Source organism: Podarcis muralis, chromosome 10, assembly GCF_964188315.1.
Source record: "Podarcis muralis chromosome 10, rPodMur119.hap1.1, whole genome shotgun sequence".
Taxonomy (NCBI): domain Eukaryota; kingdom Metazoa; phylum Chordata; class Lepidosauria; order Squamata; family Lacertidae; genus Podarcis; species Podarcis muralis.
Genome location: NC_135664.1, coordinates 6,428,338 through 6,444,479, shown reverse-complemented (window position 1 = coordinate 6,444,479; position 16,142 = coordinate 6,428,338). Strand labels below are relative to the sequence as shown.

Genomic DNA, 16,142 nt, shown 5'->3' with positions numbered 1-16,142 from the left:
AGGGCATGAATTTGAGAGGCTTATAGTTAACACTGGTGGATACGAATGCAAAAAAAGCACAATTTGTTTTTTAGCTCTCCTAAAAAAACCCCCACTCATGTCACACAGCTGGCATTTGGGAATCTCATCACATGCAGCACAATGGTTGCTTTTCATGGCAGCAGACGTGAAAGAGGAAGGTGAGGTTCTGTAAGGAACCAGTGTGATCTGGAAGGAGCTTCTCAGAAGACACAGTGCCTCATCTGAAATGTGTGAGTTTCATCAGGCACTGATGAATTTAGTGTTTAACAAGCATACCACAATAATTTTGTTTTGCTGTTTACCTGCTTTTCCGGTGTATTTCTATGTAACCAACATTCAATAAAAATGTGTTTTTTGGAGGAGAGGGGAGGATAATTTTGCCACTAATTAAGGAAGCTGCAAATTGGGCTTAATAATTCTGTATTCCAGCAAGGTGCATGTGAACCCCAGAACAACATGGCAATAGCAAGATGAGATGCGTTTTTAAACAATCAAGGAACTTGGATAGAAAACTACAGGAGTATAGTTACCTTGACTCTCCACCTCTGCCAGCATATTGACCAAGTAGTTAAGCGGAAGAAACTCTATTTGAGGGGACAAACTCTCCATAACTAGCATACTGTACTGTGAAGGAAAACGCATTTTAAGTATTGGATTAATACTAGGAATAACAGTAAAGCCCTTTAACTTCTAAGACTCAATTTATCCAGATCCCCTCATCTCTCTTCCCCGCTTTCCTGCTACGTCATTTAGACTCAGACACTCCTGTCTTCCAAACTTCTGATCTGGTGTTCCAGTGCCGCTCAAGCGAACGGAGATTTGCAAATTTCCATGTGGACAAGAATCACAACAACTTCAAGTTGAGGTTTAATCCCAAGATACTTACCTGTTTACTGCTGAGTTTCTCAAGCAAGACTTTAACATAGTTCCTTGCAACACTGTTGGTGCTTACAGGGTGATTCCAGAGTTGACTAACCTTACGACCAGTCGCCTATAAGACAAAATAAAATAAGGTTAGATATCTAAAGGGCAATGCAGCATTGATCTGTTCCTTTTTGGATGATGATTAATTTACACTGCAGTCCAGTCCTAAACCACATCTACTCAGATATGAGTCACACCAAGTTCAATGCTGTTTACTCGCGGGTGGCGCTGTAGGTTAAACCACAGAGCCTAGGGCTTGCCGATTGGAAGGTCGGCAGTTCGAATCCCCATGACGGGGTGAGCTCCCGTTGCTCGGTCCCTGCTCCTGCCAACCTAGCAGTTCGAAAGCACGTCAAAGTGCAAGTAGATAAATAGGTACCGCTCCGGCGGGAAGGTAAACGCCGTTTCCGTGCACTGCTCTGGTTCGCCAGAAGCGGCTTAGTCATGCTGGCCACATGACCTGGAAGCTGTACGCCGGCTCCCTCGGCCAGTAAAGCGAGATGAGCGCCGCAATCCCAGAGTCGGCCACGACTGGACCTAATGGTCAGGGGTCCCTTTAACTGGGGTTAGGACTGCAGCCTTATTCTGCCCAAATAATAATTATTAATAAACAATAATAGCACAAGCCACAATTTCAGATGTAGACTTCATGATAAGGTAAAGGTAAAGGTACCCCTGCCCGTACGGGCCAGTCTTGACAGACTCTGGGGTTGTGCGCCCATCTCACTCAAGAGGCCAGGGGCCAGCACTGTCCGGAGACACTTCCGGGTCACGTGGCCAGCGTGACAAAGCTGCATCTGGCGAGCCAGCGCAGCACACGGAAACGCCGTTCACCTTCCCGCCAGTAAGCGGTCCCTATTTATCTACTTGCACCCGGAGGTGCTTTCGAACTGCTAGGTTGGCAGGCGCTGGGACCGAACAACGGGAGCACACCCCGCCACGGGGATTCGAACCGCCGACCTTTCGATTGGCAAGCCCTAGGCGCTGAGGCTTTTACCCACAGCGCCACCCGCGTCCCAGACTTCATGATAGCCATCTTCAAATATCTAAAAGGCTGTCACATGGAAGATGGAGCAAGCTTGTTTTCTCCTGATCGGGAGGGTAGGACACAAACCAGTTGAATCAAGCTACAAGAAATGTAGCTCTAATAGCAAATGACGTGCTTTCTCCACCATAGTGAAAATCCTGCTTGTACAATGTGGTCAACAGCATTCTTTAGACTCCAGAATTCTTCAGCTAGTGCCCCAAAGGTCAAATGCAGCCTAGCAGAGGGTCTGCTTCCATCCCACAAAGCTCTGCCCTGTTAAATGCCAGGTAGCTGCAATCCTACTTCTGTTACTTTTTGTATAATGGCCTCTTCCCTCCCAATTCACCAATGAAATCATCAGGGCAACTGAATCAAGAGTCAAGCGTCAAAAAGGGACAAAAGATTAATGTTCCGAAATGACCAGCAAAATCCGAGACCAGGGAGAAGAGTTGGTGGAAGAAGATTGGAAGAAATTTAAAGACTATTTACAGAAACACTGCAAAATTAATGAATGTTAGAATGATGTTGGATTGAAGTTAAGCGGTTTTTAGTAGCAATGTTATAAAGGAATATGTAAAATGGTTTGTTTACAGGTGATAAACTAAAGCTATAATATGCTAAGATAAAAGATTAAGATAAAATCAAAGAGGGAAAGGATTTGCTGAATTAATTAATTGAACTGGAATACAAAAAAGGGAGGTGTGAGGAGGTCAGGGAAACAAGCAAATGAAAGATAAGATTTGGAAAAACTGATCTGTTTTTAACTGTTTTTACTTTGTTTTTTGTTTTTTTCTCCCCCCCCCCTTTTTTTGTAAAACGTTGAAACTTTAATAAATATCTTTAAAAAAAAACAAAAACAAAAGATTAATGTTCCTAATAAGCTACATACAACGCAAGAGGCAAAGTAATATTAGTTCTGGCTCCAAACCTAAATTAAAGCGTAATTGAAGAGTTCTGACCCTAAGGCTTATGAGGACTTAAGATGCAACACTGCAGCCCCTGAAGGAATGCCATTCAGTGGACTCCTTCCACTCCCTAAAACAAAATGTAGCAAAGACAGAACCAGCTTTGTTTTTGCCATGCAGCCAAATAAAGAAGCCCTTTCTGTAAGGAAGTTCAATTAGCCCTTCTTGTTTCTTGAAATAGACATGGCAGCCTATAGAAAGGAATGCAAAACTACAAGCCCAAGTTCAGCCACCATACAAAGTCACAAAGCTGACTGGTGGCTGAGCTCAGTGCAGCCACCAGAGAGAAGCAAAGTGGTCACAATCTCAACTTGGTTGTCCACACTAAATCTTGACTTGACTTCACCGGCGTAGCATGGGTTGTCAGCACCCGGGGCAAGGCAAGTAATTTGCGCCCCCTAACCCCTAACCTGCCGCCGCTGCCAGCTTCTTGCTGCTGCCTGGGCTGGGGTATTTATGGTAAGGTAGCCATGGCGGCGGCGGCGGGTCCGTGTCAGGTGATCTGAGGCGAGTTGCCGCTGGCGCTGCCGCCCAAACGACGCCGCTTGCCTGGAGGAGGAGGAGGGCAGAGAGGCGAGGAAAATGCAACATGGCCCAGCAGCTGCAGCAGCGGCGGCGGGGCTGTGAGGAGGGGCTGCCTGGCGCGCCCTCCGTGGCCCTGACGCGCGGGGACCGCGGCGAGCGCTGAGAGCCGCTGCCAGCTCATCGGTTCCGCAAGACATGGGGCTCTGCTACAGCCTGCGCTCGAGGCTCTTCGGCGACTCCGGAGGTGGCGAGTGCGCCCCCCCAGATGTTGTGCCCGGTGCGGCCGGCCCCCCCCTGCACCCCCCACGCTACGCCACTGCTTGACTTATGTTCAAATGAAGATCCTGTCTCACTAGCTCTGCAGAAGTGCATCAATGGCCAGAGACAACACTGCCTGGCTTTCAGTCCATGCCATTTTAAAACATTTCCCCTGTTAAAAGCTAATTACCAGGACTCAGTGACTCGCGCAGTAAGCTGCCAACCTAAGCCATGATAAGCTTTTGACACACATTCTACAAGTGGCCATTTTACAGTTATTCAAAACACTCTCCTCTAAGCCCCACTTCCCAAATTGGTGTTGACCTTTTAATGGAATAAAAGTAGTACGGCTGACTTCATCAATAACACGTATGTTCCCCACAAACAGATTTAATACGAAACAAATAAATCACACAGTCACCTCAGGAAGCCTTATGAGGATACTCAGTTTGAGCTTTTCGTTCTTTTCGGTGTTGTCCAGCTCTGAAAACAAAAGGATACAAGAAAAAGAAAGGGAAAAGGTCACTGACTATACAAATCCTCATTCACCTACATTTACTCCAAGTGGCACTAACTTAAAAAGTTAATCACATCCTATTCCATTATGCAAGCTTTCCTTTCTTTTTTATAGCCACTCTTACGCAAATAGTAGTAGTAGTAGTAGTAGTAGTAGTAATAATAATAATAATAATAATAATAATAATAATAATAATAATTTATTTATATCCCACCCTCCCCAGCCGAAGCCGGGCTCAGAGCGGCTAACAACAGTAAAGTAATACAGCATTCTAAAATCAATTCATTCTAAAATCAGTTCAAAATCAGATTAATGGCAACCATTGGGCTAGAGTTCTGTGAGGAAATGGAAGCGGGCAGGAAGGGCTGAGCTGCCATCGCCATTTGCCTTCCATTTGCTGCACAGAAACAACATATGCCGCTGGGAAGAAGTGAAATACAGTGGAACCGCGGTTTCTGAGTGTCTCGGAAGCTGAACGTTTCGGTTTTTGAACACCGAAACCCTGGAAGTGAATGCTTCTGTTTTTGAACACACCTCTGAAGCCTAACAGCTTCTGGGGCGCATTTCTCCATTTTCTCAATGGAATTTGCTGACTGCCCATTGGGCCTTGGTTGTCAAACGTTTCGGAAGTCGAACATTTTTCCAGACTGGATTAGTACCGAGGTGCCACTGTAATGTTTTCATTCCCTTTTGAAGGAATATTGTATGGAAAAATAAATGGCTGGATAATATAACGTCTCTGAAAAAGAAGTCGAAACAAAGTCATTTCCCTTCTACCTGGGGCATTTGTGGTTTCGGAACACAGCGCATGAGGTGCAGCAATGGCGGACCAGCTGCCACTTTGCCTTTTGGGCTTCAGCAAGGTTTAAAAAATTCTGAGTGAGCACCAGTAGCCACCTCACCTCAGTACAGATCCCCCTCCCACCACCCAAAGGGAACCATGATGTGCCTCCGGCTTATTTTGAACTGTATTTCATTCAATTTAGAGGGATAATGGTGTGATAAATGGAGGTAACTGAAGAGAATTTGATTTTAGAGGAGGATCAGGACAGGAAATTAATGGGGTAATGGGGTAATTAATTGAACAGATCTGTACGACATGTGAAGATATTATCTGGTGATTAGGACAGAAAATTAACTACCATGCCTTTCATAAAATAGAGTTCTAGTAATTGTTTCTAGATATGCATATATGCATATAAATTAGCATATACAAATTTCATACACTGTTGTGCCTGTGGGCTCTGGATCACTGTCGCATTTTTGCACCCCCCTGCTACCTGCCCACCCAGAGACGTTTCAGTACAATCATTCAATATCACCACATAAAACTAGAAGAATGGGGCCACAGATAATAAACTAAATCCCAGTAGTGGGCACATCCCACACAGTCATGAGGAAAATAATAAGTCCACTTCAACAGTTCTCCCTTTGTCTATCACTCAAGGGGGAATCCCACCAAACCAAACTGACCCTCTACCTTGTTGGAGGAACTGGACATGGTGGAAAAGGTTAATTTCCTTCATGAGAACAAATCACCCCATCAATAAGGTAAGCCAACAGGTGCATGGTTAGCCAAGCCAGTTGCTATGGCAACAGCCCACTGCCACCTATCTAAGTGATCGAGGCACATCAGTGGGTCTGGGGTGTTGTGCCGCAGTGTTGGAGTCTGTCTTGTGAAGTGGGTGAGTCTGACTGGAAGCATGAGTGTAATAATAATAATAATAATAATAATAATAATAATAATAATAATAATTTTTATTTATACCCCACCCTCCCCAGCCAAGGCCAGGCTCCGGGCGGCTAACAAGCAATAATAAAAACAAGATGAATGATTACAACTTAAAAACAAAAATAAAATACAACATTAAAATAATGGAACATTAAAATATTAAAATGTAGCCTCCCCGCAGGAGGAGAAGGAAAAGAAAAAAGAAAGAGAGGGAGGGAGGGAATCAAATTGGCTCCAAGCCAAAGGCCAGGTAGAACAACTCTGTCTTACAGGCCCTGCGGAAAGAAATCAGACCCTGCAGGGCCCTGGTCTCATGAGGCAGAGTGTTCCACCAGACCGGAGCCAGAGTTGAAAAGGCCCTGGCTCTGGTTGAAGCCAATCTAACTTCCTTAGGGCCTGGGACCACTAGGGTGTTGTTATTTATGGACCTTGAGGCTCTCCGTGGGGCATACCAGGAGAGGCGGTCCTGTAGGTATGAGGGTCCTAGGCCGTGAAGGGCTTTAAATGTCAAAAGCAGCACCTTAAATCTGACCCTGTACTCCAGTGCAACTGGAAAAGCACTGGGTGAATATGCTCCCATGGCAGAGACCCCGTGAGGAGCCTCGCTGCAGCATTCTGCACCCGCTGGAGTTTCTGGGACAGCTTCAAGGGCAGCCCCGCGTAGAGCGAATTACAGTAGTGTGTTATGCATGTGTGTTATGTCTTGAAGTGCTGGAACAACAGATACACTTTGTACTTGTAGCTGTAGCTACAAGGCCTACAAGCTGTGTGCATATATCACTGTCTGGAATTGTATTACTGAAGCCTTATCTTCTGCCGCAGTAAACTATTTTGGACCTTAAGATGCCTCTATGTGGTGACTGGAACTGGGGGAAACGTCCACTACGTGTCTCTCTCACCTCAGATTCCCAACATACCAGGCTGCCACCATGGGTGAGGGTTAGAGAACTGTCTCCCACCTGGCTTACAACAGCCTATATCAATATCCTGAGTGTCCCTTTGGTGTCAGCCTCTTTGGGGATGACACCGCCAGCCATAGCAGAACCTTGGTTTTTTTGCAACCAGCCCTTTCCTGCTTAGTCCTTTGTAGGACTGCTCCCAATGGGGAAAGTGGGGCAAAGCGGGCTCTGGACCCCACCTGTATTCACTCAGCCTGTATATAGTATTCACTCAGCAGTGATACGTAATTACAGCTATCATATAAAAGTAGCGAGAAAGAATGTGACTTGCATTATGAACACACATAGACATATTTCACTCGGTAAGACTTTCGGAATGAAAAGAGGATTAAAAATGACACTTACAACCAAGAATTCTAAACAATAAATATAAAAGAGGCCATTGAACTTGCATGTTTTTTCCTTCGTGAAAATTAATCAATTAATCTTACCCAAGTAGGGGAAGCACATTAACAGAAGCAGAACTCCTACAAGGCATTAAATCTCCCTCCTAGCTTGGTCAGTCGAACCAGGAGGGTACCTTTGATAGTATCAAATGCTGCTGCAAAATCAAAGAAAACCAACAGCATTCCTTTGTCTGTCTCCCAACACAGGTCTTTTTTCATGCAGGGCAGCCAAGTCAAGTCTCTGCACCCAACCCAGGCGTCCAATTGAAGTTATCCAGAAAACTGGTTTCATCCCAGAGTATCTGGAGCTATAGCTACAAAGAACTAGGGCTTAGCTTTTCAAAAGAATGGAAAACGTATAGCTTCAAAACAAACAGAACACCCAAGCCTGTGCCGCAAATAAACCAGATTTATATAGAAAACTGATCCAGATTTTCATGTAGTGTCATGCTGGCTAAAGAATACCCTCTACATCTTTAAGAAAAGATGGCCTTGAATTGCACTGATGACAGTATGCAGAATGTGTCTTGATGGTGATTTTATTAATGTATATTCATATCCAAATGTATATTTGTACTTTGCTATCAACCCTGCCCCCCCTCAAAAACCCTTGTAAGCAAGACAACTTATGAAACCAACGTTTTAAATCTCAGTTACCTTAGCTCACGATCAAAATATGTTTGAGCAAATCCACTCTCAAATATAATTTTAATGTAATTGCCTGATTGCATATTAGCATGAATTCAAGAACACAGGATTTTACCATAGCCTTTCTAATATATAACCCTATTTGTGCATTACTATTAAAATAAGGGACGCGGGTGGCGCTGTGGTCTAAACCACAGAGCCTAGGGCTTGCTGATTGGAAGGTCGGCAGTTCGAATCCCCGCAACGGGCTGAGCTCCCGTTGTTCGGTCCCAGCTCCTGCCCACCTAGCAGTTTGAAAGCACACAAAAAAAGTGCAAGTAGATAAATAGGTACTGCTCCGGCAGGAAAGTAAACGGCGTTTCCATGCGCTGCTCTGGTTCGCCAGAAGCAGCTTAGTCATGCTGGCCACATGACCCGGAAGCTGTACGCCGGCTCCCTCGGCCTATAGAGCGAGATGAGCGTGTAACCCCAGAGTCGTCTGCGACTGGACCTAACGGTCAGGGGTACCTTTACCTTTACTTTTTTATTAAAATAATACTTTCAAGTTAAGTGGCTGGGACCAAATTTTTATACAGCTACAAGAAAAAGTTAAAGAAAAAAGAAAAACAAAGTCCAGTTACATTGAAACAACTGCTTCTTAAATGCCAAACACAGCTGACACTGAAAAAGTACATCTGCTCTCCCTGCCGTGTGTAGCTGCAAAAGCATGTACTGCAACCTCTTAGCTGTGCATTTCTCCAGCAGGAACCCATAATGTTTAAGGGAAAAACACTTGATGTAATCACATGATGTCACACATTTCCTTAACAACAAATTACAGAAATAAGAGGGTGCTGTTTCGATCATCATCACATACAGTTCTGGTCCGATGCAAACACTTTAAGTATGATGACCTTCAGAATAATAAAACATAAAGCTTTTAAAAACTGGAATATTTGCTCTTTCTACAAATCATAACATCTCTTTATCATGGCAAAACGATAACGAGAGTGAATTTGCTCAGGAGAGAATTTTGTTAACCAAACTACTTCAAAATCCTAATGAGGAATCAAAACATCAGTCCCTCCAGGCTGTTTCACAGTTTAGAAGCCCACACTTCCAAGGCGGAACAGACGATTAGTTCAGTCAACTTAGATGTTTCATGGTTGTCGGAACCACTGCCTCTTCCTCTATTAAATACCAGCTGAACAGAGCTATATAAAGCAGAAGAACAAGAGATGAGATTTGCAAAATCGATGGAGGTGATAGAGAAACACTGTGGGCGTGTTATTGTAAAGCTGTAGCAATGAGTACTCTGGAGGAAGTGAAGTCCCTTTCCAGTATTTCCATTTCCAAGATAAATACATTACGACTTGTGCAAGGAACACAGTAACTGGAAAGGGCCCCAGAACTGTAGGATCAAAACTACATGCAGAAGGCTTCCACCCAATTATTGCTTTGTCAATTTATTTTAGATCTACTGTTTACGTAATTAAACCATTCTCACACAAAATTTTCTCCTTTCTACGCTCTTCTATCAGCATGAATTCAGTAAAATCAAATATTTCTGCCCACAATTTACGGTGTTCTTTGTTGCAGCTAAAATATTTGAATTGAACTTAAATATTACAGAGATAACATAAAATGTCTTGTGGCATCTTAAAAGAATAACGAATTAATAAGGCATAAACTTTTGTGGACCACAACCTATGAAAGGTGAGGCAAGCCACTTCTGTTTATGCTACCCTTCCAACCATCTCTCTATCAATGCTATAAACACAAGAGTATGAAGAGCAGTGAAAGATTGGAGTGAATCTTAAGTCTCATGTCCTGCCCCTCTGGAAAGTTTAGTGTGAACCAAAATCCAACTCTTTTTGGTACACATCCTCTTTTAAAAAACAACAACAACAGACCCACTTATATGGGCATATATTTATTTACACACACACACACACACATTGAGAGAGAGAGAGAGAGAGAGAGAGAGAGAGAGAGAGAGAGAGAGAGAGAGACTTGCAGGCCTCATTTGTGCTTTGTATGTGGCAGTGGAAATTCAAGACTCTCTCCTGCATGCCATCCCAAATAACAAATTTACATACTAGGACACGGCGTGATGCCAGCTTCCATTGCTTTTGCGTAGGACAGGGAGACTTAATTTCCAAATAACAGTTGTTACTGTTTTAGTGTTCTATTCAGAGCTGCTAGCAAATAGTTAATGATGGGATATGGAAAATCCATCTTACCTTTCAAAAGTTTCATTACGCACTTCTCCGTCAAATGTAGCACTCCATGGTCAATGTAATGCAAGAGTGCATGCAAAGGGAGACATCGGATGCCCAGTGCTATATGCAGAGTATGAAATCCTGCAGTTTGAGAGAGAGAGAAATATTCCTCAGCAAAAGCAAAGCAAACACCCTATTCAGAACTGCTGGGTGAGGTTCGACTAAGCAGACCTACTGAAATTAATAGACCTAATTTAGTCATGTCTATTAATTTCAACATCAAAATTTCAACATCAAAAAGCTCAACATCAACAAAAAGCTCAACATTAAAAAAACGAAGATCATGGCCACTGTTCCCAACACCTCCTGGCAAATAGAAGGGGAAGAAATGGAGGCAGTGAGAGATTTTACTTTCTTGGGCTCCATGATCACTGCAGATGGTGACAGCAGTCACGAAATTAAAAGACGCCTGCTTCTTGGGAGAAATGCAATGACAAACCTACACAGCATCTTAAAAAGCAGAGACATCACCTTGCCAACAAAGGTCTGTATAGTTAAAGCTATGGTTTTCCCAGTAGTGATGTATGGAAGTGAGAGCTGGACCATAAAGAAGGCTGATCGCCGAATTGATGCTTTTGAATTATGGTGCTAGAGGAGACTCTTGAGAGTCCCATGGACTGCAAGAAGATCAAACGTATCCATTCTGAAGGAAATCAGCCCTGAGTGCTCACTGGAAGGACAGATCCTGAAGCTGAGGCTCCAATACTTTGGCCACCTCATGAGAAGAGAAGACTCCCTGGAAAAGACCCTGATGTTGGGAAAGATGGAGGGCACAAGAAGAAGGGGACGACAGAGGACGAGATGGTTGGACAGTGTTCTCGAAGCTACAAACATGAGTTTGACCAAGCTGTGGGAGGCAGTGGAAGACAGGAGTGCCTAGCGTGCTCTGGTCCATGGGGTCACGAAGAGTCGGACACGACTAAACGACTAAACAACAACATTAATTTCAATGGATCAACTCTGAGTAAAAATAAGCAACGGGTTACACCATTACTCTAATGGCCTCACAAGTGACAAGATGATTAGCCACGTTCTTTAGCAAAAACATTCTTAATTGGATTGAAAACCAGCCCAAGTCTATTGGGTAAGATGAGAAACCCCTTGCTGTTTTGGGAAACTGCCCAGCAACATGGGCAACAAGGAAATTTCTTCAGAGCTGCTTCTCAGAAAGCTACAGTGCAGTCAACATCACAAGGGCAATTCCTCTTTTCATGGATAACTCCTCTGAATCTTCGCTGCTCAGAATAAGATTCGCCCAGTGGCTCATGAAGGTGAATTGGTTATGGAAGCAGCATTTGTCACCAGCAATTTGCCAACATTATTTGTACATCACGAATATTGCTTAGAATGGTGTGTGGATGATGGCATAGGACAAATTCAAATCAATGCTCGCCTGTTAGTTTTGATTTTTTGTACTGCTAGATAAGAACACCTTATCTTGACATGAAGGCGGCTGGGGGGGCACAGGAGGAAGGAAAGATAATGCCAAGCATCCGTTCCAGCTCTGCCAGCCCCCCAGAGTCCCCTCTCGCAACTGCCTGGTAGGAAAGATCCTGACTTATCGTTTTTTATTGGGATTTTATCACTGCCTTGGTAGGATCTGTATCCTGAAGGGCAAGATATAAATTATTGTACTAAACAACCAACGTAAAAAAATTCACTAAAGTTTCCTCTGTATACAGACACAGGTGGGGACTGAAGAAAGCTAGCCCCCAGAAATGGGCACAATGACTTTTATATTTCTCCCTTTCCTACAAGAAACTGAGGGTTTACGTGGCTTTTCTCTCCTACAAACCCCATGGAGGTATGTCAGAATGAGAGAGAGAGAGAGAGAGAGAGAGAGAGAGAGAGAGAGAGAGAGAGAGAGACTGGCCCAAAGTTCAGATGATCAGCCTCACAGTTGAGCATAGCTGTCAACTTTCCCTTTTTTGCGTGAAATTCCCTTATTCTAGCGCCGTTTCCCGCTGCTTCCCACTGCTATCCCGGATTGTTAGATATCCCGTAGACTGTCCCCGGGACAGGTGAGGCTGCTGATCCCTTATTTTCAAATCTGAAAGTTGACAGCTATGCAGTTGAGCGGGAATTTCAAATGCAGGTCTCCAGTCCAGTGAATCCATAATTACTACAGCATTTTGGCTCTCCCTGCCTAAATGAATGGAACACACAGCTTGACTGTCCTAGGACTTACCAGGAGGCAAAGGCATGCACATTCCACTGGTGGCCTGTAGAATCTGACACATGATACAGAATACGACCATCTCATCCAATCTTCCTTCCTGCCTACTACATAAAAGATAAGAACAGCATGGAATGTAAGAACGGCAAATTCACATACTTCCCTGAACTCCTTTCATTATTCATAGTCCAGCTTCATAAGCCATATGCTTACCGCTCCTCCTGCAAGCCAGCTGCAATCTGGAGAACCTGCTTGGTTAACCCGTTTTTCCAAAACAGGGAACTCTGATTTAATTTAATATCAGTTTACTAGCCGGGACATTAGGTCAGAATCTCCATGTCAAAGCCACACTAGCAAGACAATGAAGCAAAGGATGAAGGAGTTTGCAGACTTGTTTATGCATCTTAAATACTTTTAGCCCCCTCTTCCTTGACAAGTAATCCCAGGAGAGAGTATAATAAAACCATTTAAGGTGCTACTGGAAGGAATTTTTTTATTTTGTTTCGACTACGGCAGACCAACACGGCTACCAACCTGTAACTAAAGTGCCTCAGTTTCCCTTAATACAATACAAGACTTGTCACCCATTTCTGACCTCACAAACCATGTATTACGTAGTAAGGAATGCTATGTCTAAAATGACCCTTCTGCTGCTTAAACTGGAACATAAGCATGAAACAATACAATACAGTCTAAAAATTAAAGCAACAGTTGTAGCATAATTGCATTTTGTGGTGTTTCATAGGCATTGTTGAACGTGTTGAATGAATTTGTCACAGGCAATAACAAAAGATTAAATAAACCTTTATGCGTATAAAGCTCTGATCAATGTTCTTAGCAAGTCTATCATGTGTGGAGTCAGGTAATCATGACACAATCTCACCACCCCAAAGAAAAAACACAACACTCTTTTCAGCTTTTGTGGGGGGTTCTCTTTTTTATTGAACTTATTGTGTCTTAATTGAAAATAATTACTTACCATGAGAAGATCCAGGGACCAAGACTATATTTCTTCCAAACGTTCTCCATTATCAAGCATATTAGATCCAGCTAGAAAGGGGAGGGGGGTATATTTGAATTCTTATGTACAAGACTTTCCAATTTTCTAACCTATTCTCAAAATTCTCACAATTATTCACCAGTCATCACTACAATTAAGAAGATTAAAATCATTTACTATGGCTGAAACCTCGTTTAGCACTGTATAGTTTAATTCTGAGTAAACATGCTTAGGGATTCCACTGCAGGGGACCAGTTCTATGAACAATTACTTCAGAGTAAGCGCTACTGAACTAAAATGAAACTTATCTGTGATTTCTGAGTAGCATTCATAGGACTACGTTGTAATTACACCAACAACATGTGCTGTATGTGAAAGCAGCTTTCTGGGTAGAGTTGGTGGCCCAGGCAATGTGGTCAAAGAGCTTGCCAACGCACCTGAACCAAGGAGGAGTGAACTCCCCACACATCAGCTGCTAAACAGAGAGTTCAATCCTGCTTTCTCCACAACGTTTGGGTGTGCCAATAAGTTCCCCATAGGGAACTGTCTGGTGCAGCCAAACCAAGCAGGACTGAGCTCCCCTGCCCATCAGCTGGTGCTCCCCTGCTTTCTACAGGGACTGGCGCCCATCCTGCTGCTTCTCCATCACACAGGTTGTCGAGTGCAGGGCCGGTGAGTGCTGTTTGGGGGAAATAGTCTCACGGGCTAAATGGTGAGGCCTGACAGCAACACACACATTCTAAAGGGACAAAATGATGTCTTGCTGTAAAACATTGTTTTACTTTTATACACAGATACATAAAAAGAACCGACCGATTTCGAAACATAATCCACAGCTATTTGGTCAATCTTCTTTTTGCCAGCATGCTGCAGGTGCCTTGTGAGGTGATCTTTCAACTGTGCCACCATCTGAAAATACAAACCAGTAACTTACAATTCTAATATTAAAGAGGAGAACAAGGGGAGGGGTAATCCTAGGCAGTTAAGATTAGTTTTATAAAGCAAAGAATTGTCTATGCCTTAGCCACAAGGAGTAATTGGAGGGGGGATTGCGACAAACCTCAAGATCACTTCCAACTCTACAATTCTATCATCTAGGTCTCTATGATCCACGGTCCTCTCTATGCTTTGTCTCACATTAATTATTCCTGGTTCAATGTTGTTCTTCGTTGTATTTCTTTTCTTTGTTTTCATTACCGTTATTTTGTTTAATTCATTACCCTTGATGAAAATCCTCAACAAAAAATAATTTACAGATATGGCAACGTGCGTTTTAGTAAAATCGTTGGGATATACTTTTTCAAATGCAGCATTAAAAGAAATTGGGTACAAAAATATCCCAAAACAATCCAGTAGGATCACACTGAAGATATCTGTGGTGAGTTCAGGTGCAGCACTTGAAGTCATATGACTCACAGCAGCATGGTGCATGAATTAATGTGTTCCTCTCCCTCCACCCACTGTATCATCTTATGCTGTATAAGTATAGAAAAACATGGGTTTATATGCTTTCCGACTATCATGTATTTCTGTGACCTCCACATATACTTGTGACATGGAAACAATAAGTGAACCAATTTATTTTCTGCGCATGCAACCCATACTCCCACTTATTATGTAAATTCCAGAAGTGAAAATTGGGGTCTAAAGCCTTCTATATAGAGAGGGTCTTAGTAGGAGGTTGCCCGTGGGTATTACATGGTATTTTCTCAGCAGTCCAAAAGCTCATATTCAACATCAGAAGATTACCTAAGAGCCGTTTACAACGAAAAATTCAGCCTGAGGAAATGTGTGAGCATTTCTGTATAGTAGTTTTGCTGACCAAAGAAAACAGAGCTTCATGAGGAAGTTGAACGCTAACATTTGCATTCAGATTTTCCAAAATCCTTTCTTAAACAACTTGTGCCACCTATTGCCAACACGTACCAGTCCTGCTAGCAACCGTTGCTGGTAATCTTCTTCCTGGAAGAGAGGAACCATATTTTCTTCTGAAATTAGACAAGAGAAGGAGAGGCCATATTATGTTGTTGTTATTCAAGGACTATGCTATACATCAGAGTCCTCTGGGTAACAGGGCACATGTTTGAGCAGCTTCTGAATGTAGTGCCAACATGCTGCCTTCATTTTGATGATCAGGGAACACAGAAACTGCCTTAAACCGAGTCAGCTCATTGATGTATCTATAGCTTGCCAGGAATGGAGAAGAGGGATCCTTCAATTTTGGCGACTGAAGCCAGGACCATTTACGAGCGAAGTATGTTCTCAACCACTGAGTGATGGTCTTTCTCCATAAGGAAATAAATTTCTTATCAATTTTTTAAAAATATCCATGCATGGCTATGTAAGGCAAGCTCAGTTGAGGGTTCAGCCTGAGAAAACTTGGAGTGAGTTCTGAGAAGCCTAACATAGGAACAGGCTGGTAGGATCTAAGATGCCCCTCTAACCACCACAAGCCCTTTAGAGCCAGCAGGTCCAGAGAAATCAGGGGAAATAATACAAAATGCTCTTTGTTCTGAAGTTGACATTCATAGCTCACAGCATGCACAGGATCCCTGAAGAGGCGAACAAGTGATTATTGGTGTGTAGGTTGGGGTCGTAGAAGCAAAACATTGCTTACTTGCCACTTTGCTTCTTTAAGCACAATGAGCAGTCCAGCCCATGTTTTAGGTCCCCAAACCTAATGGGAATTAACTTGCAGATGCCTTTGAGACAGGACTTTGGTACTTCCAAATGGTACCTCTAA

The 16,142-nt window shown here is 43.2% G+C and overlaps 1 protein-coding gene across 1 annotated transcript in view; it reads right to left on the bottom strand.

Annotated features, from left to right (window-relative positions):
* The window catches only part of GSAP (gamma-secretase activating protein), a 51,861-nt gene that overhangs the window by 716 nt on the left and 35,003 nt on the right, over nt 1–16,142 (bottom strand). Inside the window, exons 23-30 of the mRNA XM_077935773.1 lie at nt 15,326–15,387; nt 14,213–14,308; nt 13,379–13,449; nt 12,412–12,506; nt 10,185–10,304; nt 4,142–4,203; nt 908–1,012; nt 552–645 (exon numbers count right to left, since the gene is read on the bottom strand). Of these exons, the coding sequence (XP_077791899.1) occupies nt 552–645; nt 908–1,012; nt 4,142–4,203; nt 10,185–10,304; nt 12,412–12,506; nt 13,379–13,449; nt 14,213–14,308; nt 15,326–15,387 (705 nt within the window). The remainder of the gene's footprint in view (nt 1–551; nt 646–907; nt 1,013–4,141; nt 4,204–10,184; nt 10,305–12,411; nt 12,507–13,378; nt 13,450–14,212; nt 14,309–15,325; nt 15,388–16,142) is intronic.